Source organism: Mobula hypostoma, chromosome 11 (genome assembly GCF_963921235.1).
Source record: "Mobula hypostoma chromosome 11, sMobHyp1.1, whole genome shotgun sequence".
In the NCBI taxonomy this organism is placed as follows: Eukaryota; Metazoa; Chordata; class Chondrichthyes; order Myliobatiformes; family Myliobatidae; genus Mobula; species Mobula hypostoma.
In genome coordinates this window covers 37882804-37910493 of record NC_086107.1, presented here as the reverse complement: position 1 = coordinate 37910493, position 27690 = coordinate 37882804, and the positions used below count along the sequence as shown (strand labels likewise).

At 38.0% G+C, this 27690-nt stretch overlaps 1 protein-coding gene across 1 annotated transcript in view; it reads right to left on the bottom strand.

Moving 5' to 3' along the window:
- Positions 1-430: 430 nt before the first annotated feature.
- Positions 431-27690, bottom strand: part of LOC134354261 (USP6 N-terminal-like protein) — a 181742-nt gene continuing 154482 nt past the window's right edge. Inside the window, exons 13-14 of the mRNA XM_063063165.1 lie at positions 23130-23282; positions 431-3783 (exon numbers count right to left, since the gene is read on the bottom strand). Coding sequence (XP_062919235.1) covers positions 1979-3783; positions 23130-23282 — 1958 coding nt within the window. The 3' untranslated portion in view covers positions 431-1978. The remainder of the gene's footprint in view (positions 3784-23129; positions 23283-27690) is intronic.

The window sequence follows — 27690 nt, the reverse complement described above, 5'->3', positions numbered from 1 at the left end:
ATATCAGGAAGTGCACTCTCAGTGCAAAACATACTTGATAATACCTGGTTTTAAAGAAGTTCCATCACATAGCAGACAATCGAACTTCCTGGTGCCAACAAATAATGTGCTTCAACTCAGCCTACAAAGAAAACTTTGAAACCTACCACACATGGCCTTTCTGTCTTCAGATCTGCTCCTGCTTTGTGAAAAAGGAGGTTAGTTAGTTATTCCGTTCCAATGTTACTTAAAATTATTTGGAGTCTAATTGCTCAAGATTTAAGTGGATTACTCATTTGCCTGCAATGCCATACAATTTGGAATTGGAAATAGTTGGGATTTGAGCGGTAATTTTTTAACTAGCCACTATCCTGGTTTCTGCCAGGTGTGTAGTTAAAACCATACCCTTTTGTCTATGTGTATAGCTTGACTTTTAACTAAAATGTACACAAGACAGGAGTATATTTTTATGAAATCATATTTTCACCACATTAAATTTAGGATACAAATTACAATGCAACACATCAAAATGTTCATAAAGCTTTGTTTACAATATTGTTGGTGCTTAGAAACAATGTAAATCATGACACAAAATAATGTTTCCACACTATTCAAATTAATTTGCCTGTTCCTAATGAAAGAACAGAAAATGTGGCTAAAGTAAAAGCCCTGCAGAAGTAAATTTACACTATTAAACAAGTAGAGCAATATTATGTTCATGTTATCAATCCATCATTGAAACTGTAAAACTTTTTAAAGAAAATGTGGCGTGCCTGTCCATAACGGATACAGAAAGTGCAAAATTAAGAACAGACTATACAAAAAAAATACTATGTACATCACACATCAGTTAAATATTCCCATTCAGTTCTCAGGGTTATTATTTCTTCCATTAGAACACATTTTACACAACTAACAATTTTTGTGCTGAGCACCATTTTTGTCCTCTTTTGGTTGCTGCAAATACTTACTACTTGCAGGTGGTCACCAAGCAAGAATACTGTATTCCTGAGTTGATGTCATATAATAATAGCTTCTCAATTCTGACCAAAAAGTTACATTGATCATCGCTACAGGCAAGGCAAGTGCCAGGGAATGGCTTCAAATATTTTCCCCTCACAAAAAAAAGTGATTACAGGCTTAGCTTCAACACTGTTTTGCCAAAGTTTCTTTCTAAAAGTTATAGTAAACATCAACAACTACTTCTCTGACCCTTGAACATCACAACACAGATATTTATATTATTTTTCCACATCATTAAAAACTGTAGTTACAGGAGACTAAAAATCATGTCAGAAATTCCCAGCACTTATTTACACAAATATTGTTGTAACATATGCAAATTATGTACTCTTTTAAGTACATATTGTACAAGGAATACTCCAAAGACTTAAAAAAATTCATTTGTGTGCAATGTTATCATTTTTTACTGAAGAATTAGTTTCATTGCAATTCCTGTATTATACATATCAAAATCAAATAAGGCAGAAAAATTGCATGAAAAATCCAATTAGCATTGGCTGCTATTAATATGATGGTAAAATATCAGTCCACCTGGGAAAACAATGTCAAACTTCCTTGTGTGAAAGTGTGCTACAGTATTTGCCATTTTGTGAGCCTGCTCACTTGTTTCATGCATTTGAAGGTGATTATGCACTGGGATAAACAAAATGTGGTGTGACTTACAATTATATAGACCACAATACAATAAACATTTAATGAAATGTTTAAGGGTATTTATCTGTATCCATCTTTTCTATGTGATTTGCAGAATGAAGGACCTTACAATATCTTTGTTAGATATGTAAATTTATGAAATGAGACAATTTGCATAGATTTTTTTGTATCAATTAATCACCATACAGGTCTCCTTAAAGCATAGTTAAACAATTATTTAAATGAGTGGAAAATGTATGGCTGCCTTTATCATATAAAATGCTTGCAATACATTAAACATTTGATCAATGTGAAGTGCATAATAGTAAAATTGAATGACTTGTCATAATGTAACAACGTCATGATCTTGGTACTCTGGAGATACTGCTAAACACTCCTCTGAGCCTACATTTGAAGTTTCGTCTGTGGCATTTTCTTGTTGTATAGTTGTATCAGTATAGGAAGGATGAGCTGGTATTTTTAACAGACTTACAGTTTCATCCAAGTTTATGTTGCTAACTGGAATAATAGCTTCAGGGAAGTCAATCTCTTTTACTGTGCAAGTCCCTTTTTCATCACATGTTGCAATCAACTGCAAGTCATCCTGTGGAGGCAGTGCCATGTGCCTGAAATTTATAAGATTCTGCTCAGCTGCATGTGCCATGTGAACTGAAGTCATTGACCTTACTACTTTACAAGAGCTACTTAAACACTGCCTGATAGGTGAGGTCTGAGTGTTAGCTGTCAGTTGCTCCGGACTCTGTACATTCTGATTTCTTATAGGATCCTGCTTGTGCACTGGTGGTGAATATTTGGAAGGACTCTGGTGAGCAGAAGAGATGACATAGCTTTCAGGCTCATAAGTGTTGCAAGACCATTGGTAAAATGTTGAGGATTGTTCAACAGGTTGTGGCTTATCTATCAAATCTAATGTCAATGATGAATTAGCTACTGTCGCAGTCACGTCCATTGATTCTGATCCCACTAGTTCCTTCTGAGGAAGTGCACATACTTCATCATAATGAATAACTGGTTCTGAAATAATCTGATCATACTGATATTCATATTGCGAAACACTGGAATTGTCGTACAGAGAAACATTTGAAACTCTTTTTCCACTTTGCAACTCACTCATATCTTCTATTGTTCTGCTGCTCAAATCAACTGCAGTTTCATGCGTTAAAGTAAAGAATAATTCCTCTTCCTCTGGAGATGAAAGTTTCATTGTCGATATAGAATGTGGCTCTTCAATAAGGTTATGTACTTCCAGCTGATGAGGGACATTCATATCAGAAAGAGTTTGTTGTGGATATTGAACCAATAAATGTGTTTCTTGAGACAACAGCGCTGCTGATGAAGACTCTCCTAAAAGTAAAGGAATATTCTCACTGTTTTCTGTTTCCTTAAGTTCATTATTTCTCTGCAGAGCCGCCTCAGTACTGCTATATTCTTTATCTAGTGACTCCTCATTCACTGACTCTGATGCAAATGTCTCGAATCTTTGTGGGAACTCAGTAGCTGTGTTTATGAGTTCTAAAGAGCATGCAGATTGTTCTTGCAAAGGTTCAGTTACAATTACTTCATTAGTTCCTGTACGTTCTGCTTTGCTCATATCTTGACAATTTATTGTAGTTTCTTCTGGAGAGTTGGTGGTCTCTTTTTCTGGAACTATAAGGTTAACTTCTAAACCTGGGACTGCATTATCTTCTGCAGTACAAGTCTCAATACTTTCAACAGGTAAAATATTTTCCTTCTTTGGTGATTGTTCTGTAACCTCTAGACTGGATGGTTGACTCGCTTCTGAAAGCTGTGCTTCACTTTCTTTTGGTAATTGAGTTTGGTCTTCTGAGGAAGATTTGGAACTGTCATGAACTGGAGCTTGAGATTTACCTATTTCCAAATCAGTAATGCTTTTCCCCACAGCAGTTTGACATTCTTCTGGAGAAGGAATCTCGGTCTCAGAGAAAGGAGGCTGCAGGTAATTTTCTTCTGGTGATTTTCCATTTACCTCATCATCACGCTCAAAGGCACTGGGTGGAGCATTAATATTTTCATTCTTGCCATTGGCCATGATGTTAGTCTTCTCTGGTGCTAAAGTAACAGAAACTTCCTGTCCTAATGGTTTGCAGGGAAACTCATCAGGTCTCGCTAAAATGGATAAAAAAAGATACCATTTAATCTGAAGCTTGAAGTATATTACAAAAAAAGCAACAGGAACAAAAGCAAAGAGTATGAGACTGCCTTATTTTCTTAGGCTGGCACATTTAATAACATTGGTGTGATTATGAATCCTTGTAATTGCCTCTCAGTCAGCTAGCCAACTTGCATTAGCTAATGCTAAACATTTGCTCTTTTCTGTGAGAGAACTGTGGAGTCATATTTCACAGTTAACAACATTGATCTGGAAAGATTAAGCAGTGGATCTATACCCTCCTGAATTTAGAAAATTGAGAAATAATATTATCGAAACATACAAGTCTATAATTAGGCTTGATACGATACATGCAAAGTCAATGTTTCTCCAAGCTCAAATGTCTGGACCATGAGTTTACAGTCTTGGGTGGCTGGCTGTTTAGTCAAAAGTGGAGGAGAAATTACTTCACCTAGAGGAGTGAATCTTTGGGATTCCCTACCCAAGAGGGATATGGAGTTGCAGTGCTCAGAAGGTTTATGACAGAAATCAAGAGTGTATTAGATATTATAGGAATAAGGCAAAACAGGAAAGTGGCACTGATATAAAACATCAGCCATGATTGTAGTGAATGACCAAATTGCCTATTAACCTTTCATTCTGTGCTATTAAAAATATTGCCAGAAATGAATTCTGTGTGAGATGCTGCTATTGAATTTGTTTAGGTGACCTGGTACTAGGATTTATGAATCTCTTGCACCTAAAACTTTATTATTTTTAATTACTGAAATCAGCTCACAAAGAAGCCTTCACAAAATTAGTTAAATACTGCATGATTTTTGTTTGGATCTTTGAGCCTTTGAGTGAAGAACATCTGGGTCATGAAGAAAACATTAAAGTAGCACAAGAAGGAAAGAAACGTGTTTTGGGCAAATCTGGAACAAATACTCTTCCTATTAATTGAAGCACAAGGTAGAAATTTGGAAAGTAAACTAGAAATACCAGAAAATTAAAATATGCCAGTTCAGAAATGGGCACCAGGATGTTGAGGTACAAAATGGTAAGAGGGAGGTTTACTCCAATAATTTCCTGTTTGATGAAGGCATCTGACATAATCTGAGTATCCACTAAGTGGAAGGAAAATAAGGGAAGGTAAAATGCATATTGATAATTTGAGAGATTGTGAATAGATGCAGGTCCGTCCATCACTTGCAGAACGGTTTCAAACTGATAATCAGTGTGTTTAACTCTTAATCAGAGGTGGAGAACTTAATAGAAAAAGATAGCTATTCATCTTTAGAAGCATTTGGAATTCAATTCAGGTTAAATTTTCAAATACTGAACAACCAAAATGAAACAATTCTCCAATTAACTCATTAAAATTACAACTGATAAATTATAGACCATATTATTTCCTCAAAAGATATTAACCTGTGTAAGATTCTTCATTATATGTTAGCAATTGCTTATAATTAAACAACTGCACAGAGGTTCATAAAATATCTGACTATATCAAACAGGAAATTATTGGAGTAAACCTGTCTCTTACCATCCTGCCATGGATGTGTTAGTGATTTTACACCTTTACTAATACGATGAAAGAGATCACATTTACTATTTTAAAACAAACAGGACAATCTAACTTTAAATCTTCAGCTATCAGTGATTTTCTTTATTTAAAAAAGGTTCAAGACTGCAATATTTTTTTCTAATGATGTGCACACCAAAATTAGAGTTGCCTGTCACAGTGAATGAATTCTTGTAATTTTAAGTATGATGTCATTTTGCAGAAATAGCTGGGAGTAAAAATGAAACTATTTCACTACTTCAACAAGTTAGATACTACAAAGAATTTGAAGCTATCATCAATTATCTTGAATGTTACAATGAAAATGAAGATTATCCATTATCTGCGCAAAGTGTCTACGCTGATTTTGTTCGTTTACAGTCCATCAAAAGAACACAACAGTGTATATTGGATGAATTATTCCATCAATAACTAGAAGGAACTAATACATAGTTTTATAGCACTATAGTAGCATTGGTGTGTTTGAATTTATTATGTATATCATTTAAATATATAAGTTCTTGCTTAGTTTGTCTATTTTATACCTTTTTGACTATTTCCATGAAATTCTGGCTAATTGGGGCAGCTACATAATTGAGCTAAAAGGTACCGGCCCTGATGTATCCCAATTAACCAGAATCCACTATACTAAATTCAGCAATGATAAAGGGATGACAATAGCTTTGCAGGTCTGAAGAGTAAGTGACATCAGATTAGCATCAAGATTGCAGAGTATTGTTTGAGTTGCATTTGTTCAAACGATAGAGTAATCCATGAGTCCAATTATAAATTCTAAACAGCTCAATAGTCACTTGATTGATTTCCTAAATATATGCCTATCCGGACCAATCCAGTATTTGTACTCTAAAAATATAATGCTGCAGATGACACTCTGTATATTTAAGTATAGCAAGATTAGCTGAAATGAGATACGATTTCCACCGAACAGAAATCAGTATTATATTCCGTGTACTTAATCTCTGAAAGTACAAATGATTTTCTCAAAACATCCTTTGGAAAGGATGTAATGTCCTTTGTAAACTTCTGCCTCAATTGATTACCAAGATTAGAAGTGAAAGGATCAGACATTCAATTCTAAAAATCAGGAATGGGTTGATTGACCTATTGACTCTTTAAGTGTTATGTGATTAACTACTAAACAGGATTATAAATAAAAGAAAAAAATTCAGCAAATAAAGTAGAATTCACAAAATCAGACATTGCTGAGGCAGATAGGGTTTAGAATATGCCCCAAGTTGTAGTTTTTCACCGAACACTCTGAAGCAGCATCTTTATATTGTACTATTCTCTGATTAACACATCTTCCCTCATTTGGTCATAAGATTGTTTTTTATTCACTTATGTACCTTTTATCCATTTGCACCGCAATTTTCAGTTCTCCAGTGAAGAACTTGGGATACAAAGTAAACTAGTTTCTGTTGAGATATTAGTTATGTAACCATTAATTATAGTTTATAGACGATTAGAAGAAGTATATTATAGAAAAGATATTTAGGGAAGTAGTTTTCACTTCTCTAAGTTTTTTTCCCCTTGGTATACAATCCAAGGAATAAAAGAGGAGTGAAGATTTATCTTCAATAAAAATAGTCAATTGTTCTGGATGTTACCTAGGCACATGGTAGCAGCCAACCTTACTCAAATCCAGGCAGGATTCTTGCTATAAGAAGTTGTTGTCTTGTTTTTCCTTTAATGGTTTAAAGGAATGGAATGGTTGGTAGTAAGCGTCAAAGAATGGTAGGATATGTGACTAAATTTAAGAATCCTCTCACTGTAAATATTTTCAGTGTGACAATGGTTTCAGATGGAGAAAATGTTCCAAGTTTCACAAAATGACTAATATCTGGCACTAAAACACAGATCAGCAAAAGAGCCTGTTATCTGAATAAAGGAAAATGCAATAGAAATGGGGTTGAACAAATGACCTCCAGGTCTCTTACACTCATGCAGTCTCCAGCCCCATCTGTCTATCCCTCTAGCTACTTACATGATTTTAATGAAACTGACCCATCTACCAGCATGGGTTTTGCTTGCAGTTCCACTCCCCATGCTAATTTTACTTGCGGGGAAAATCCAGCTTCGAATTGGAGATTCATGTGCAATCCAAATCACTTCTGTAAACATATTCCCCTGTACATCCACCCTGAATTTAGCTTGCAGAAGCCCATGCACTCGTTTGTGGATTCATTCTACTTGCAGAGCTCAAATTCTCATCTTATTCCTCAACCTCAGCTCTCAGTCTTTAGCTGCAGGCCCTAACTGCCCCAGCAACCTTGTTTCAGCATTGTGAGGTACAAATGCAGTAATATCTGAGAGATTCTGAGACTTGCAATAACACACACATACACACATCCAATTTGGTCGTTTGTGGACTACAGTAACAAAAAATTCTTGATACATTTCCACATTCTTTGATTTTAACTGTTTTTTGGGGTTTCAAATAACTATAATATACAATATGTTCTCATATTTAGAATTCATTTTAATTATCAATGAAGTAATAATATTAAACTCTTTTGGGTACCATGGGATCAAAATTAATATCTCTTTGCTAAATTAACAGCTGCTTATAGTTATGCCATTAATCTTTTATTCTTTTCACTTTGCTAGCAGTCAAAGACATATTTCCATTCCATGATTTATATATTATTGTTAATTTGTTAAAACAATTGGAACACTGTTATTTCATGGACATTTACTAAACTTTCGAAGCATTACAAAGAAATATAATTTATAACAATGCACTCATTCTGTATAATAAATGACAACAGCAACAGAAATAGGCCTTCTAAAGATTCCAACGGAAGTGAATTTTCTATTGCAAATTTTGATTGAGCTATGACCTCAGTTGCAAAATAATTCTTGCAGCATGCCGTAGACTAGCAGAAAAAAAACATTACTCTCCTGTTCTCTAAAGGGTAATGTGATCAATAGGAAAGTAAACTACTGAGATAGGTTAACTGGCACCTGTAAATTACTCTTATTGTGTCAGTGGGAGAATCCTGTAGGTAGGGGGCTGTTAGGAATGTGGGAGAGTATTTTATCTGAAAAATTAGTGGAGAATATGATTGTTCTGTGACCTGGCATAGATCCAGAGAGCTGAAATGGAGTTTTAGGCTGAAAGGAAATATAAGTATATGATGACAATGCTGCAAGTTGAACATTGAGCATTAAGCCTGCCCTATATACAGTTGAAGTCAGAAGTTTACATACACCTCAGCCAAATACATTTAAACTCAGTTTTTCACAATTCCTGACATTTAATCCTAGTATACATTCTTTGTCTTGGGTCAGTTAGGATCACTATTTTAAGAATGTGAAATGTCAGAATAACAGTAGAGAGAATAAATGTCTTGGAATAAATGTCAGGAATTGTGAAAAACTGAGTTTAAATGTATTTGGCTAAGGTGTATGTAAACTTCTGATTTCAACTGTATAAGCCTCAATTTAGTCCATTTGGAATCTGCTCTGTTTGCTGAGAGATTCATACCTGGTAGGTGACCCTACCTGCACAACATAATTGTGCCACATTGTCTTACTCAAGCTTTGAAATTCAATTTAGTATTACCAATGCATCATTTATCATTACATGGACCTTTAGCCCTCCATAGAAAGCGAACAGACAGATAACAAATCCAGACTTCTGAACAAGAGAAAATAATGTACAGCAGGCTTGGGTTTCTCTCCTTTATGGTGCACTTTCTTCCCAATGGAGAAAAGCTTTGTTCTTCCTCTTGAATCCTAATAATGGCAAGGCTAAGGTACATTACTGACTTGACAGTGGTTTAAGTTAGGAATTGCATTTTATTCTACATTGTCTGAAATTAGAATGCTTAACATGAATAGTACCAATGATGCAGGTTTTAATTTTTAAATTATATCATCTACTTTTCGTAGTGGGCAGGTTACATAAGGTAAATCTGTGATGGATACCGGTGAGAACAAGGAGGTATAAAAGAAAAAGTGCAGCAAGGGGGAGGATGGCAAAGGAAAAAGCTGAAGATGTGATATTGAAGAATCACTGCAAAGTAAGTACATAAAGTTCACTAAAAAGATAGAAGAAAGAAAGATTTGTCTTATGTAAAGCATTTCACAAACTCATGAGATTGCAAAATGCTCTGGAAGCAGTTTGATTCATTTAATATGTTGTTATTTTTGCAAAGTCAAAAAGTAGAATGTGGCATAGAAATGTCCAAATAGTATTGCAAGTTGTTCCATCATGCAAAAGCTCTGAAGGGCTATAAGACAAATGTAGATTCTTACATTTATGGTTTCGTGATTAATCTATAGAATATTGACAAACTTGGCTAAACACTCTAGAAAGACCTTGGGTTCAATTTCACATTTATGTTATGTCACCTCTATCAATGTAGCAGTCAGAGCCTCAATATTCTTAAGTTATAAAAAGAACAAAATATGAGCTGCAACTCCTAACTTGTATCTTGTGAACTGTTTTAGGAAGTGCACATGTGCAGATCAGGAAAGAGCGACTCCTTAATGTTCCATAGCCAAAATATCGGTTAATACTTGCTAAATAGCGACACGCATGCAATTGTGTTGAAATCAGAGGGGTCTAATTGCCTTTGGAACAATTCAGCCTTAACAAACTCATTACCTTTCCAGCTGAAGAGAAAATGAAACTTGAGAGGCTTTTCCAGCTGAAGAGAAGAGAGAAGGGGGAAACCACCAACAGCAAATAACTCAACAGGATCTTTGGAAACAAATGACTGATGATATTATAATAAAACAGATGAACAAGACTGAAATTGTAAACATGTTAAAATAGACACATGCCCTTTATGTCCCCTTACTGGCTTTTTGTGATGAAACTCTTTCCCAGTTCTAACGAAGGATCTCAAATTAGAAATGCCACTTTAACTCTCCATCCTTCTCTGACTCTGACCGTGGCTTCCTACGCTGTTACAAGACATAATACACACTAAGGAGAGTAGATAGGGAGCAGCTGTTATTAGGTAAGTCCACATCTGACATGTGGGAGTCATTTAAAGGCCAGCTGGTGAGAATTCAGGACCAGCATATTCATGTCAGGAAGAAAGCCAAGGATGGCAAAGTTCAGGCATATTAAATGATGCCTGAAGGCAGCTTCTTCAAGCTCATCTACAGAAACAGCTTAATTTCTACCTACAATGTCTCTTTTTTTTTCTTTTCAAGGTGGATGGGTTCTGTCAGTGTCCTTGACCTGCAGCTGCATTTAAACTGCGGTTCTTTATGATGATGGTTCCTACTGACTGGCTGTTTTTCAATATCCCAAGGGCGCAACCTGGGAGACGAGCACCCCTCTGGGGTGCTGAGGCTTTGCGGCCCTGTGAGTGAGCAGATTCTTGGCCGGTGTCGTTGGCTGAAGTGTTGTGGAAGAAAATGGAATATGGTGAACAGTGGATTGGCTGTTGGCGTTCTCTGTACTTGGCAAATCGTTTTCTTGGTGGGGGAGAGTTTGCTGCTGGTTCTCAAGCCAGAGAACTCAGAAAAAAATAGTGACATAGCAGATTTTAACATCGTAATCAGTGAGTTGATCTTTTTTGTTTTGTTAGTCTCCCCTCTCACTGTGCGACACCTCTAGCCTGTGGCATGTCAAATTGTCAGGTGAATTATTAGCTTTTGTTGTACTGCTGATCATGGTCTCTCTCTCAGGGACTTGGCTATTGCTTCCTTGGTGTGTGCTGGGTGATGCTTTTGTTATAGTAAGTGGGGAAGGGTTGATGCTTGCTGCTGCTTGTACGTGGGAGAGAGGATTTTGGGGCTTTGGGGTTCTAACATTTTTACTGTCACGCATTCTTTGGGTGACTCTTCTGTTTTTGAAGACCAAGAATTTCAGGCTGTGTATTGTATACATCCTCTGATAGTAAATGTAACTATTGAACTACTGAATTATTGAAGAGATGTTGCAAATTTAGTCAAAACGAAAAAAGAAGCAAATATAGCATTTAGGAAGCTGAGATTGGTTAAGGTCTTTGAAGAATATAAAGGAAGCAGGAGAGAACAGACACATAGGAAATCAGGAGGATCAAGCAAATTGCTGCAACCTCTTGTTCCATATTACTAATAACATAGTCATAATAAAGCCAACAACTGGAACTACCAAAATATTCCCTACAAGAGCAATTCAAAATTCCAGATAATTATATTTAACTTGATGTGTATCTCTGATAATACAAGAACACAAAAAAAGATGAAGTCATTTAAGTTTGTTAAAGGGTGATCCAGGATTATGGATCTCTCCTGTATTGACTTTCTGGTTAAGTAGTTACTTTCAAAAGCAGCTTGGAATAACTTGAATGATTTTAAAGGCATTGTGCGCTGTTGTTGGTGGTATAGTGGTGCACCATAAATCTACATTTGCATGTGAGACAATTCAAAGATTTAAGAGTGCGCAGTAATGTGAACTGAAAATATTTTCCTTCAATTTCTCTTACTTTTTATGGTTACTTTTCTTCAGGAGCCATTCATTATAATGTCACTTATTTTTGTTAAGATAACCTGTAGAAGACTAAATTCCTTTAAGTTTCTTTTTTATGATTTCAATCCACAGTACTATTTAAAACAATTTTTCTTCCCTTCTAATTCCACAGTTAACTGTTAGTTGGTACACAAAATAAAATTCTATTCCCATTTACAACTGTTGGATGGTTTCAGGCCCCATTTTCATAATTTTGATAATATAGTTACATACTGGAAAACTAACTTTTGTGTGAATGTTCTCTTTGATTAACTTAATTAATTCATTCTATGGTATCTGGACAGAAAGTATTGAAAAGGTGGTTATAATTCACCTTTATGAACTATTGCAATCCATCTGGCAAAGATGCTCTTGAAATGCAGTTGGGTAGCAAGCTCCAGGGTTTAGACAGAGTGTTAAGTTGGAGGAGAACATGAGGAAGGTGGCATTCCCCTGCATCTGATACCCTTTCTCCCGTGATACTAGAGATTTTGATTTTGGAAGGTGTTCTAAGCAAGTAACTGCAGTGCATTTTAAAGATACACATAAGAGGGGTGATTGATATGTTCGTGGCCTAAGGTAGGAGGAGTTAATTTTAGAAAACTTAGCACATTTATTTTTCTAAATAGTCCCCTCCTACATTTACACACTTAGTCCAGCGGTCGTGGAGCATACGGATCTTGGACCTCCAGAAAGTGTCCACAGTTGGGTGATTGATAAGTTCATGGCCTAAGGTAGAAGGAGATGAGTTATACAGCTGTCGTTACATGCGCATACTGTTCAACTCTTTGAGTGATTATGCAGAAAGTTTGAAGTTAATAACTCATCTCCTTCTACCTTAGGCCACGAACTTATCAATCACCCCTGATGAGTTATTAATTGATGAGTTATTAACCAAACTTTCTGCATAATCACTCAGAGTTGAACTGCATGTACATGTAACGAGAGCTGTATAACTCATCCCCTTCTACCTTAGGCCACAAACTTATCAATCACCCTTGATGAGTTATTAATTGATGAGTTACGGTATTATCTTCAAACTTTCTGCATAATCATTCAAAGAATTGAACTGTATGTGCATGAAATGACAGCTGTATAACTCATCTCCTTCTACCTTAGGCCACGAACTTATTAATCACCCCTGCTGTGGACTCTTTCTGGACGTCCAAGATCTGTATGCTCCACGACCGCTGGACTAAGTGTGTAAATGTAGGAGGGGACTATGTTGAAAAATAAATGTGCTAGGTTTTCTAAAATTGACTCCTTCTACCTTAGGCCACGAACTTATCAATCACCCTTCGAATTATAGAATAGTATGTCCGTGGTGGAGGTCTAGAGTGGTTGATCGGGTACCAATCAAGTGGGTTGCTTTGTTCTGGATAATGTTGATATTCCTCACTGTTGTTGGAGATGTACTCATCAGGCATTAAGTTCCTGACTTGTGCCTTCCAAAGGCAGAGAGGGCTTTGATATGTCAAAAAATAAATCAGTCACTGTAGGATATTCATCTATTGACTTGTCCTGTATGTAGCTGATAGAGGCAGATGCTGAATACGCGGGGAATGGAGGGATATGGATCATGTACAGACAGAAGAGATTTAGTTTAATTTGGCATCATGTTCATTGCAGACATTGTGGACCAATGGGCCAATTTCTTTGCTGTACTGTTCTATGTTTTAGGTTCTGATCAGCTGTGTTCCTGATCAACTAGCTCCCCCTGCAGGATGTTATGATTTAGGACTCACCTACGGTCACACTGTTTAAAGAATAGACGGATTGACTCCTTGTTGGAGTTGGTTATTCCTTGGCTCCTGCATGGGGCAAATGTCAGTTGCAACTTAACAGCCCATGCCTGAATGTTGGCTAGGTCTTGATGTAGAAAGATACAGACTTTTCTTTTTTATGGAGGAGTCCCAAATGGATTTGAACTCTGCAATCATTGACAGTTCTCACTATGATGAAAGGATAGGCATTAATGAAACATCTGAAGATGGTTCTTTAGGGACTGAGGAACTGCTTTGGTGATGACCTGGGAATGGCAAATTGACAGTCCTACTTCTCAATTTGAGGTACAAATCTAACCATCGGAGTGTTTTCTCCTTGATGTTATTGACTTCAGTTTTACTTGGATTGATGATGATGGTTTTAACGTCTTTTACAATAAAACGTGTTTAACATCATTATTTTCTTCCTAGCAAACTGAACCTGGTTTTAATATTGCACATTGGAATGAAAATGATTAACCTGAATTAGAATAAAATAAGAAGAAGAAATTTACATTATTTATTTACTGGCTTAAATCAAACATGATATTTTGCAACTTGGTTGGACTTATTAAGTCAATTTGTCAACTATTCCCTTTTAATATTTTAGGAAAAGTAAATACAACTTTCCAAAATCAATGATCAACAAGGAAGAAAGTTAATTTACTGTAAAGAGCAAACTGGTCATCTTTACTGGATGCACAGAATAACAAAGTTTTATGCTTGCTAAGCATCTCAATAGCAAAGTGCAACTCTCTCTTCTTTATGACGTCATTTTCGTCTTTAAGTGCTTATTTTTCATGCTGCAATTAGGATTAAATGAGTTCTATGATAGAAACAATGTTTTCACCCTTTCATACCACATTGTACAGTATATTGTATGGGATAATCTTTTACATGACATAAAGCCAGAGCAGTTTGCATCAGCAGTGCTCCTATAAGCTTGGAAAAAGTGCATGAAGCAGGAATGTAAAATTGAACTTCAATTGAACTTTATTGCCTCCTTCCTTCAAATGTAAAGACAACCAATCTGTACAATAAATCATTAAGTCACCATAACTCTCATCTATTTGTTCTCCTCTCGTTAAATTTTCATTTAATGAAAACATTATTCTTCAAGAGGGAGTGTGCAAAGGCCGTATCTTCGGTTTGGGTTCTATAAGAACAACTTTAAGTAATAAATGCATAGTTTGAAAGTCGAGCACAATTACAGATTTAATTATCATAATATTCAAGCCAATTTAAAAATTGCTTAATTGCCACTTGGAACTGCAGAGCTCAAATACTGTTTATTTCCTCAAGGTAAAATTGAGAGGTGAAACTCATGATAAGGTAATTAAAACGAAAACAGCAGGTGCTGACATCGGAAATGAAAACAGAAAATTCCAGAAACACTCCATATTGCCTACTGGACTATGCTTTCTCTTGTCCTGCCTCCTGTAAAGACTTCATTGTCTCAGCTCCTCTGTCTTTATCGTATTTTCTCCAAAGATAATAATTTCCACACAGGTGCCTTTAAGATGTCTTCCTTCTTCCTGAACCGTGGCTGCACTTCTCCCATCGTTGATGGAGCCCTTGAACATATCTCAGTTCTCATCTCTTCTCTCCTGAACAGAGGAAGGATAGAATTCCATTGACTTCATCTTCTAATCCACTGCATCTATATGCATGCCATGCAATTTCCATCAGCTTCAACAACTTCATGCACATCTTCCCATCTCCTCCCCATTCAATATTCCAAAGGAACTCCCTGTTCAGCTTTTCTGTACCCACTGTACCAACTACTTCCCTACAGCACTTTCATATTCAACCACAGGAGATGCTATATCTGTCCTTTTAACACTTTCGTTCCAACCATAAAAGGACCTAAAAATTCCTTCCAAGTAAATGAGCAATTCACTAATCCAGTGTACTGCATTTGGTGCTCATCATGAGGTTTCCTCTACACTGGAGAAATCAAATGCAGATTGGGTGACTACTGAAAACCACACTCAATCTAAAGGAGTGACTTGGAACACCCGGTTGCTTGCTACTTTAATTCTGCATGCCATACCAACTCAGTATTATTCCTGTGGTCTCCTACGCTGTAATAATGATGTCCAATTTAAGCTTGCAGAATGGCAATTTTCCATTTGGACATATTATAGCTCAGAAACAAAGTCTATAACTTTAGGTAATTTGCCTTCCAAATCTGTCTCAGAACTGCCCATTTCTACTATAAGTCATCCATCAGTTGGTTCAACTCTTCTCATAGCCCAACCTCCTGGGCATGACCTATAGCCTTGCATCTTATACCTCTGTGTGTTCCTTTGTATTCTCACTCTCTAACTATCCTCACTTTTTTTCCTGGTTGCTTCACTAACCATGCGATTTTTTACCACTTATCCGTACAGCAACTCTGGCCTTCCCCTACCAGATTTATCTTGTTTGCTTTATCCATCCCTCTCCCATGTCTGCAATGCAATTCTTTTTCCACTTTTTCTGACAAAGTGTTTTCAATCTGAAACTAATGTGTCCACAGATGACCTATTGAGTGCTTCCAGCACTTTCTACTTTTGTCCATTATATTCTCTCCTTTTATTCATAGTTAGGTAAATTGTACTTGGATAATTTGGATGATTTGCAATTAATGCAGTCAAAATGCTGCCAGCTTTACCCATGGGAAATGAGATGTGATGTCATTTTGAGAGAAAATAATGTGAAATTTCAGGTCAGATTTAATAACATTGCTACTTTATTGATTTTTATTCAATTTTATTCAACTGGCCACCTGGTTAGAGGGAGAAGCATTACGGTAAAAGGAATGTTGGTCTCTATCAAATGGCAAGTATTAGGATGGTGGGGGAAATATTACACAGACAACTAGGTTGAACTAAGAGTACTAAAGGTCTTGGTAATGAGCAGCAGAATACAACTGGAAAAAGCAGAGTGAGGAGACATAATGGAGTTAGAAGCAAAACACATCCAAATTACTTTCATTCTTTATTAGAGATAATTGATTTGGATGTTTGACTTCTGAATCCATTATGTCTTCTCATTCTCCTTATACTAAATTCCTCATGAGAGATTGGGACAGGGTATATTATATTTCAGCTGCCCAAGTCCTTCTAGCTACCAGAAGGTGTTCATTTTAAGTGCTGTGAGAGTATTAGGGTTATGGAACCAATCATTCCAGAATAGGTTTTCATACATGATAGGTTTGGTATGGAATCAGATGCATTCAGCTTCAAAACTGGCAAATATCATACTTTTGATAGGTCAATCCACTACCCTCACACCTTACCCTGCAAATTTACATCGTGGGTGATTTAATATTCCACTTATAGCATCACTATATGATTTTTTGTGTCCTCTTTAAAATCTTATTCAAAATATTGTCCTATGTATTGCCCCAGGAATTTTGTTTACTTGCCAATAAGGCTGAGTAGTTTGCGAAGATTACAAAATCTAACCACCACAGAAGCTGTGTAATCCTGCCATTTTTATTAAGGACTATCGGCATGACCCACAAACTATCCGTATTGGAGACCCAAGGGAAGTAAATTCTGATCGAAAACACAAGAAATTTTATAGATGTTAGAAATCTGAAGCAACATGCACAAATTGCTGGAGGCAATCAGCAAGTAGGCAGCATCTATGGAGAGGAATAGATCCTTCATCAGGACTGGAAAGTAAGGCTGCTGATGCCAGAATAAGAAGGTGGGAGTAAGGAAGAGCAAAAGTTGACAAGTGATAGGTGTTACCAGGATACCAGGTGGGTGCGTGACGGGGTTGGGAGAAATGGAAGGAAAAGGGGAACCAGAGGAAGTGATGGGCAAGTGAGGAGGAGAGAATGGTGAGAAGGTAACCAGAAAGGGGAATGGAAAAAGAGAAGGAGGGAGGAGGGAGGGGGGAGAAATTACCAGAAATTAGAGAAATTGATGTTCATATCAACAGGTTGGAGGCTATGCAGATGGAATATGAGGTTAACACAAAATACTCTGCAGATGCTGGGGTCAAAGCAACATTCACAACACGCTGGAGGAACTCAGCAGGTCGGGCAGCATCTGTGGAAATGATCAGTCAACGTTTCAGGCTGGAACCCTTCATCAGGACTGAAGAGGGAAGGGGCAGAGGCCCTATAAAGAAGGAGGGGGGAGGGTGGGAAGGAGAAGGCTGGTAGGTTCCAGGTGAAAAACCAGTAAGGGGAAAGATAAAAGGGTGAGGGAGGGGAAGCAGGGAGGTGATAGGCAGGAAAGGTGAAGAAGGAATAGAGGAAAACACAATGGGTAGTAGAAGGAGGCGGAACCATGAGGGAGGTGATAGGCAGCTGGGAGAGGGGCAGAGTGAAATAGGAATAGGGGAAGGGAGGGGGAGGAAATTACCGGAAGTTGGAGAATTCTATGTTCATACCAAGGGGCTGGAGACTACCTAGACGGTATATGAGGTGTTGCTCCTCCAACCTGAGTTTAGCCTCATCATGGCAGTACAGGAGGCCATGTATGGACATATCCGAATGGGAATGTGAAGCAGAAATTGAGAAGTTGAGAAATTATATGAGATGTTATTCTTCCAACCTGAGTTTGTTTCATCAAGTCAGTAAAGAAGGCTGAAGACAGACGTGTCAGAATGGGAATGGAAAGTCAAATTGAAATCGAAAGTAAATTCTGCTCCTTGGGTTGGGATGGCACTTCCACGATAAACTAACTCCTCAGGAATAGCTTCTCTTTATCTTAAATTGGAGAACACAGTTTTGAGGAACGTGCCAAAATCAATAACAAAAATTAATGAGAAAATTATAAGGAAGTACAGAAATTGTTTGATTTCTAGTAATTGGCACACACAAGAGTTAAATCATCATAGTACGTTTTCAATTGCTGTATGTGTAGAAATTTTAGAAATACTATTTTCAAGTGTTTAACCACCTCCATACATTATGCTATTGAAAAATAGTGCAGTTACCCCTGATGCCAATGGAATGTTTGTTCTGTTGTTTTGCTGGTCTGGTGTATGGTATCAAGGAACATGGAGCAGCAAACCTCATTTTGTGTTAAGGCAAGCTGAAGCCAATGTTCCTGCTAACTTCTTCGGTCTATTAAAATCAAAAATGTTCTTGAAGTAATTTTAAAAGAATTTGTACCTCAGATCCAATTTGTGGACCAATGCATTTTTTCTAATATAATTTACTGAAGAAGCTCAACGGACAACAGCCAATTTCATTCAAAAAGATCAAAGCAATTTGTACTGCACATATCTATCTTTCTAATTAATTATCAATTATCCTGATTCTTCCAGTCTTTGAAGCCAGAGTTAATCAATGTAAATCAATGTAGAGATTACTTGAAAAACTATCATTAAATGCTGTGAATCTTCAACAGATGTTTGTGCAGAGGGCCTGGGGAAAATAATTACTGCAATGAGGATCAACAGGCCAACAGGTCAAATCCCAGCACAAAGTTTATGGTATACCAGATAGTTGTAATCCTTTGGCCATTTAAGGAAAGGTATGAAGAGCACCACCTCAAAAACTAGCACAAAACTGATGGTGTACCAGAGATTAGTCATCACTGCTCACCTGTACTTTTTTGAGTCATTATCTAGGCATCTCAAAGCACCAGAGAATTTCCACGGCATCTCCCCAAAATCCTCCAAATCTACTAGCAGAATATGTAAACCAATGTTAGTACCCCTTTTCTACCCAATATTCCCAAAACTGTGTTCTCCACTCAGTCAGCTCTGATGATCTTTATCAATGTTTAAAGCTCCTAAATATGTTGCAGTTTGCTTGTAACTAAGTAGGACACTTTACAAAATAACGAATGTGTTTTTGAGTGCATAATCAAATGACCAGAATGATCAGTGTGAGACTTAAATGTGGAATTTGCTACTACTTGAATAGTTTAACCCAATGGCACAGAAGAGAGAAGTTAGCAAGAAAGGAGCTATAAAGGAGGGGGATGGGGTGGGGGTGTAGCAAATGAAATAAGGTTCAACTGGACTGAATGGCTTGCTTCTGTGATTTAAATTATCTGCCATACCAATCTGATGAAAAATCACTACTTATTTCACCTTATACTGGAAATATGATTTGGTGCGCGCGTGCGCGCGCGCGCGCACACACACACACACACACACACAATATCAGCTGAACCTGTCACCAATGTCATCTCCTGACTTCCTGAATGCCCCTCTCCCAACTTCTCATTCAGCCCTGGTGCTATTTTTCTATTTTCTCAGGACCTGATAGTCCAGACCAGCAAATTTCTGATCACCCTAAGATCTAAACTCTAAATGTCTGAATGTCCTGACTCAGCTCCATCCAGGCTCCAATCTAATTTTCCTTCTTTCCCCTGAGCCTTACCCATTCACTGTGAACCAACATCCTTCTCCAAGACACTGATTGAATCTATAATGATTTGGGGTTCTCTCCACAACTGCCTTGGCTTTAGTCCTAGCATCTTGTCTATTACTCAAATTGCCATTGTCATGCTGTGTAACCACACAATGCAGATTAACAAATATGCTTCAATTACATGGTCTCAACTTTACGTTACTGGTGCAAACATGAGACAATCTGCAGATGCTGGAAATTCAAGCAACACACATAAAATGCTGGTGGAATGCAGCAGGCCAGGCAACATCTATAGGAAGAAGTACAGTTGATGTTTTGGGTCGAGACCCTTCGTCAGGACTAATGGAAAAAATAGATAGTAAGAGATTTGAAAGTGGGAGGGGGAGGGGGAGACTCAAAATGTGAAAAGTTGAAGGGCGGAAGAAATTACAGATGGGGAGCAGTGACAGAGGGTTTCACTAAACTCCTGTCGAAGAGAAGATTTAAACTTCTTCAGTGTAGGCATCCCTGGAAGAGGCTTCACAGTAGTGAATTTAAAAACGCAAACACGAGACTATCTGCAGATGCTGGAAATTCAAGCAACACACACAAAATGCTGGTGGAACGCAACAGGCCAGGCAACGTCTATAGGAAGAAGTACAGTCGACGTTTCGGGTCGAGATCCCTCGTCAGGACTAACGGAAAAAAGAGATAGTAAGAGATTTGAAAGTGGGGGGGGGGAGATGGGGAGACCCAAAAACGTCGACTGTACTTCCTATTGATGCTGCCTGGCCGGCTGCATTCCACCAGCATTTTGTTTACATTCCTGGTTACATTTGAAATGCAATACTTCAAATGGACACAAGGTGGCACATAAAACCTAAAAATCAGATGGTGAACTAACAGGAAATGGATCAAAAGTCTAAAGTGACTTCTGCTATTTGACAAACAGAAATATAAAAACTGTTACCACCTGATATTTTCAACCCATTAGTATTAATTGTTTTTCACAAAATAAAACTTAATTATCCTGGAGAAAAATAATCAGGTAATTTTATTTTATGAAGCGATAATTTTGTCAGCGTAAATAGAAGGTGGAAGAGAAAAAAACTTCCAACTGAGAAGTGAGATGGCATTTGAAAATCAAGATCATGCGATTAAATGTCATGAATAATGTCCAATCAGAGCTGGCGACTCTGTACAAATAGGGATTTGTCAAAATCAAAATCATAGATATTGTTATGCAAACAACAGGAATTCTGCAGATGCTGGAAATTCAAGCAACACACATCAAAGTTGCTGGTGAATGCAGCAGGCCAGGCAGCATCTCTAGGAAGAGATACAGTCGACGTTTCAGGCCGAGACCATTCGTCAGGACTAACTGAAGGAAGAGTGAGTAAGAGATTTGAAAGTTGGAGGGGGAGGGGGAGATCCAAAATGATAGAAGAAGACAGGAGGGGGAGGGATGACCCTCCCCCTCCTGTCTTCTTCTATCATTTTGGATCTCCCCCTCCCCCTCCAACTTTCAAATCTCTTACTCACTCTTCCTTCAGTTAGTCCTGACGAAGGGTCTCGGCCTGAAACGTCGACTGCACCTCTTCCCAGAGATGCTGCCTGGCCTGCCGCATTCACCAGCAACTTTGATGTGTGTTGCATAGATATTGTTAAACTAGTATAAAATATATAATAAAAAAATGAAAATAGCAGTTCTCCTCTTATCAGTTTATGAAGAGAAAAGAAAAAAAATTGGGTTTGAAATGAAAAGAGAAAAAAACCCCACTACACTATAGGAAAAAAACCAAAAAAAAACACCAAAAAGAAAGGGACTGGTCAGTCCATTTTGAGGATACGAACAAAAAAAAGGAAGACTTTCTGATCAAATCTAAAACTTCAGAAAAAAAAATTGAAAGAGTAATAAATCAAATTAAATGAAAATATTGGATAAAAGATCACCAGATTTGCTCAAATTTAAAGGATGTATCAAATGTCCGACTTCTTATTTTCTTTAAACTTAAACAGGATATAATGGAAGAGAGCCAATAAAAGACCGTAGGTGGATTAGAATCCTTCCACTTCAATGAAATGGCTCTCCTAGCCAGTAACGTCGAAAAGGCTATCATACGTTGAGCGGAAACAGAAATATTTCCTGCTTCCAATGGGATAATCTCAAAAATTGCCGTAAGTAAATTAGGTTGTAGATCCAGATCCAAAACTTTTGATAGTATTTTAAAAACATCTCTCCAAAATTTATCTAGCTTTATACAAGACCAATACATATGAGTTAAAGTGGCCAGCTCAGTATTACATCTGTCACAAGTAGAATTGATATTGGAGAAAATACGCACTAGTTTATCCTTTGACATATGGGCCCGATGCACTACCTTGAACTGTACCAAGGAATGATGGGCACAAATAGATGAGTTGTTAACCAAATGAAAAATTTTACTCCATTAATGATCTGAAAATGACTCTTGAAATTCTGATTCCCAAGCGCATTTAATTTTATCATTAGACATCATTCGTGAGTTCAATAACCGTTTATAGATTATAGCTATCAACCCTTTTTGAAATGGTTTAAACTGAAAGAGAGTGTCTGTCATATTAGGTGGATAAGCAGAAGGGTAATTTGGCAACAAACCACGTAAAAAATTCCTAATTTGTAAATATCTAAAAAAGTGTACATTAGGTAAATCATATTTATCTACTAACTGAGAAAAAGACATTAAACAGTCCAGGATTTGTCTTTAGAAATTATGGTTGGTACTGGTTTGTACCAAACAAAAATCTATATTTGCTGAAGTGCTATGTAGAAATCGTGGTTACATGGACTAAATTACAGAGTACTATTCCCCAAAACTCAACACACAAATTATAAAACATGTCAATATCAAAGCAACCACTACTTATATTAATACCTTTACTTTGGCAATTCACAGACATGATGATAATTGAAGACTTTTTCTTCTATTTCAGAGAATAAACCAATGTTGGAAATTCACTACTGGCCAAAAGTTCATACCTTTACAATATGAACATTCCTCTGCGGCTTACAAGCTGGGTATGGCAGAGTGAAGACAAGGGAAGATGGGTGGTGACAAAAAGCTCATAACAGGTAGGAAGGAGCAGAATAGTGAAGTTATTTAAAATAATGGAAATTAAAATATAATAGTTATTGAAAAATATATTTCTGCATTCAATAACATTCAACAAGAGTTGTTAAAAGTTGTCTGTTTGGATTTGCTACATACCTGGTGGAGGAAGTTCAAGCTTCAGTTTTCTAAGCTCATTTATTGACTTTTCCAGTTGATCAATAACAAAATCATCTTCATAATGAAAGTTTTTGGACATAATTTCTTGAAGAAATTCTCGGAGGTCTTCCAATGACATCTTCACAAGGTGCTCTGATTCGAAAACACACTCATTAATACATGCTACAAGTCAACAATTGTGATTTTATATTTGAGAAATACCAGTGAAATGTGTCGTACTGACGTGCGCAATTGTGGTCTTAACCATGACCATGATTGCTCTTGGCAAATTTTTCTACCCATGGCTTCATGTAACCCTGATTAGGGGGCTAAGCAGGTCCTTAAACCCCTGTCTCGAGTAGAAGACAGATCTTGGTTGTAGACCCGTCCAGACAGCTGGTTTTGGTCTTGATGCACACCTGCCCCACAAATGTTCTTCTGTCTGGAAAGACCTGAATGACTATTCCCACTATGAATAAGTTCCGAGGCACTGTATTGTCAACTATAAGCACAATGTATCTTGGGAGGAAATTGTGTTTTATACCTGACCATACCTTATGTTCCTGTAACTGTGGTAAATACTACTTGACTCACCATTTCCAAAACAAGTTTGATATGTATTGGACCTGCTTTCATCTACAATGAGCATAAATGTCTTCCTTCTGGAATTTTCCTGGTGGTAAGGATGGCGAGGTCTTCAGAAGCAACAGATGGCTGGGTGTCAGTGATTCCAAATCATTGGGATCAGAGGATGCTTTAGTAATTGGATGACTATTGATAATAGCCTCTACTTCACCTTCATGGTGGAGCTGAGAACCTTTTGTACAGACCTGATCAATCTCTCCCATGTTCCTCTATGATTAGATTATGAGGACACTCAGTCCTCGTTTATTGTCATTTAGAAATGCATGCATTAAAAATGATAAAATGTTCCTCCAGAGTGATATCACAGAAACACAGGACAAACCAAGACTAAAACTGACAAAACCACATAATTATAACATATAGTTACAACAGTGCAAAGCAATACCGTAATTTGATAAAGAGCAGACCATGGGCACGGTAAAAAAAAGTCTCAAGACCCGATAGCCCCATCATCTCACGCAGACCGTAGAAGGGAGAAACCCTCTCTGCCATGAACCTCCAAGCGCCGCAAACTTGCCGATGCCGCACTATTGGAAGCATCTGAGCGCAGAGGACTCTGAGTCGGTCTGAAAACTTCGAGCCTCGAACCAGCCCTCCGACACCGAGCACCGAGCACCATCCTCTGCCAAACTCTTCGACCCTGCCCCGTCCGCCGAGCAACAAGCAAAGCCGAGGACTCGGGGCCTTCCCTTCCAGAGATTCTGGATCACACAGTAGCCAGCAGCAGCGAAGCAGGCATTTCAGAAGTTTCACCAGATGTTCCTCCGTGCTCTCACATCTGTTTCCATCAAATCAAGATTGACTCTACTTGACAGATAACAGATATCACCACTGGAGTGGCCACTGCGAGCTGCGTTGCGCCGCCATCTTCTCCGGCCTTTGTAAACCAGCTGGGGGATTAAAATCCATTTAATTCCTTTTTGAAGAAGGACATCACTGATCCAAGAATGATTCCACTTCTCAGTGGCTTCCCGCAATTCGTGCTTAGCTCCAATAAATATGTTGCATTATGAGAGCACTGTTCACGAACCTGTCCTCATCTTGCTATAAAGTGTCTAAGTGCATTAACAAATGGAACCCATGTCTCAAGAAGATGCTACTTCAATGTGAACAGTTCAAGTAGCTAGACATGTAAGTATGACCCCATACTTCTTCACTGTGTTCCTTCAGTACTTCACCTCAAAAGGTAAAAGGTAGTCCACTCCTACATGTGTAAACAGAGGTTCATATAGAGAGACTCTGTCCAAGAGGCAGATCCGCCATATGCTAGCATACTGGAGCTGCGTGCAACTATTGAAAACAACACCCTTATACAGAATTCTTCTTATAGCTGTACTAGTACTGGGAATCCAGTTGTCTTGGTACAAAATGGATAACATGTGGTTACGGCCACCTTGTCCCAACTCTTGATGTACACGAATCAGAATGAAGTCTGAGATATGAAGATCCTTTGACAGTACAGCAGGATGTTCAGACTCTTCAGGCATGGCTGCCCTACTAAGCTGTTCACCATCACTCTCAAGACACCATCTTCAAGTACTGAGATGAGCTTGAAATATGGCTGTTCCTTTTCATACTTTCTCCCCTTTACAAACTTGAGAAATCATTTGGAAATGTCTTTCTTTGGCAAAACCCAATGATCTCCATTTCAGCCTTTTTGATTCCTCCCCTGAGAGACAATCTCAACAGATCTGACCTTTAGTCTTCTCAATCTCCCCCTCTCTCCAAAGAATACCCTTACTGTTCTTCATCCAAGTCAGACTGAGTAAGACCCAAGTTCAATTGCCTTCTCTTCTGACTAAGAAACAAGAGCAGGTTCTTAAATCTAAAAATCCAGGTCACTATCTTCCTCAAATGGGCCCAAGACAAGATGCGATGAATTATAAGTGTTACCGCGTCCACCTCCTCTTCAACCAGCATGGCATTCATTGTAACACTCTTCTTGACTTCCGGAACACACAAGCTGGAAATTCTGGAATTTCATGCTGAAGAAGGTACTGAGGACTTGACACCCATGCCTCATTCCTCAGAAATGCTTTCACCTTCAACACTCTAGAGATCACATCTGCCAGGTAGCTTGAAGTGTTTTGATACCTCTATTGAGAGGCTTGCGAGACCTTAAGAGTTTCTGAAACTCTGCTTACAATGAAGATTTGGAACCTGGGAAGTTTCATTCTTGAAATACTTCAGCACAGAAGTCCTATCAGTATCAGTCCAAAACACTGAATCATGAAGCTGCATGTGCAACCCTTTCTTCCACAATGTGTCCATATGGCTTGCCATTGTAGCAGCAGTGAGTTCCATATGAGCGATGGAAAATGACTTCAACAGGGCTACCCTAGATTTTCCCATGATAAAACTGCTACATCTGACAGGATGTGTTGTGCAACATTAGGTAGGTCACTGCTTCATAGCCGCCTTTGCGTGCATCTGTAAAGTGGTGTAACTGTGCAGCAGTAACTTCTCCTAAATCCAAGGGTTTCAAACATTTAACAACCTTCTTACATACAGTGGATCTTGTAGGATCTTCTTAGCAGACAGCACTATTGGACTTAGGATTCCTAAAGTATCATAGATGGAACTAACCATGGAGAAGATCCCCTTTCTGGTGAGTGGTCTATCTTCGATCATGACCTTAAACTTGAAAGTAGCAGACTGAATGCACTATTACACATCCAGTACTCTTTCCACTGAAGGTATATCTTGATCCAAATCCAAATCTTTCATGTCTTTTGCTCTTTGCTCTTCTGATATCAGCTAGCTCGCTATGTCTGTTGCTTATCCACTTTGTAAGTCGAAAGCCACCTTTAGCACAAATGGAAACAAGGTCATGATACAGAGACACCACTTCTTCCTCACAGGGCATTGACATAAGGCAGTCATCAACATAGAAACAATGCAAAACCTTGTCCAGTCTCATAGCTGAACTGTTCTTCATTGTGTTCTGTTGTGAATTTGGCACACCATATCTTGGCCGAGGTCACCATCAGGCCACCAGAGTAACCTCAGCAGATCTGCATCTTCTACTGGTACCTTAACCTGATGAAACATTGATTCAATATCTTCTATGATCACCACTGGTTCTTTTCTGAATCTGGTTATGACTCCAAACAGTGAGCTAAGTAGATCTGGCCCCTGTAAAAGCTGAGCATTAAGTGGTTTTCTCTGAAAAATTGCACCACAAGCAATCACAACATAAAGATCCCTTTTTCTGGGGTGATAAACACCATGGCGTGGAATATACCACTTTCCCATCACCGTGTTTCAGATCCTCTGCTGACACTCTTTTGGCATAATCTTTGGAGCTGACATACTTCATGAAAGCTGTGTAGTCAGTGTGAAATGACAAATCCTTCTTAAACCTCTTCCTTAGATTTAGAGCATGCTGTTCAGCAATCTTTCTATTATTTGGCATGTTGACCTCCGTCTTTCTCAAGAGTAAACTAATCTTGTTGTGGCCATCTATCAGTTTTGTGGAATTTGTAACCAGCTCCATAAACGTGGTTTTCTCTTGACAAACCAGGTTGTTCATCTTGACTGCATTCAGAGAAGTCTGCCTTGAACTGCTGCTGTCAAAGCTCATCCAAGTTCAAAACTGAGATCCTGTTAACTGTCAGCTCTGGCTGTACACAGTCTCACCCATCACCATAGTCCCCCTTCAGTGGTCTATTCATAGTCCAACCCAATATTGTTCTAATTGCATAAGATCCACCATTTGCAAGAGCTCCAATGCCTTAGGCATACTTGTCTCTATCAAAAGCTCAATTTCTGAAGCAATCTCTGGCAAATGGACGTGTCTCAGGTGAGACCATCCCTGGAAATCCCTCTGTTGTGGTATGTTCCATTTGTGGACAGGCACATTTTTCTGTGTATATTTGTTAGGTAGTTCACAATAGTTTTCACTATCTGAGCCAGC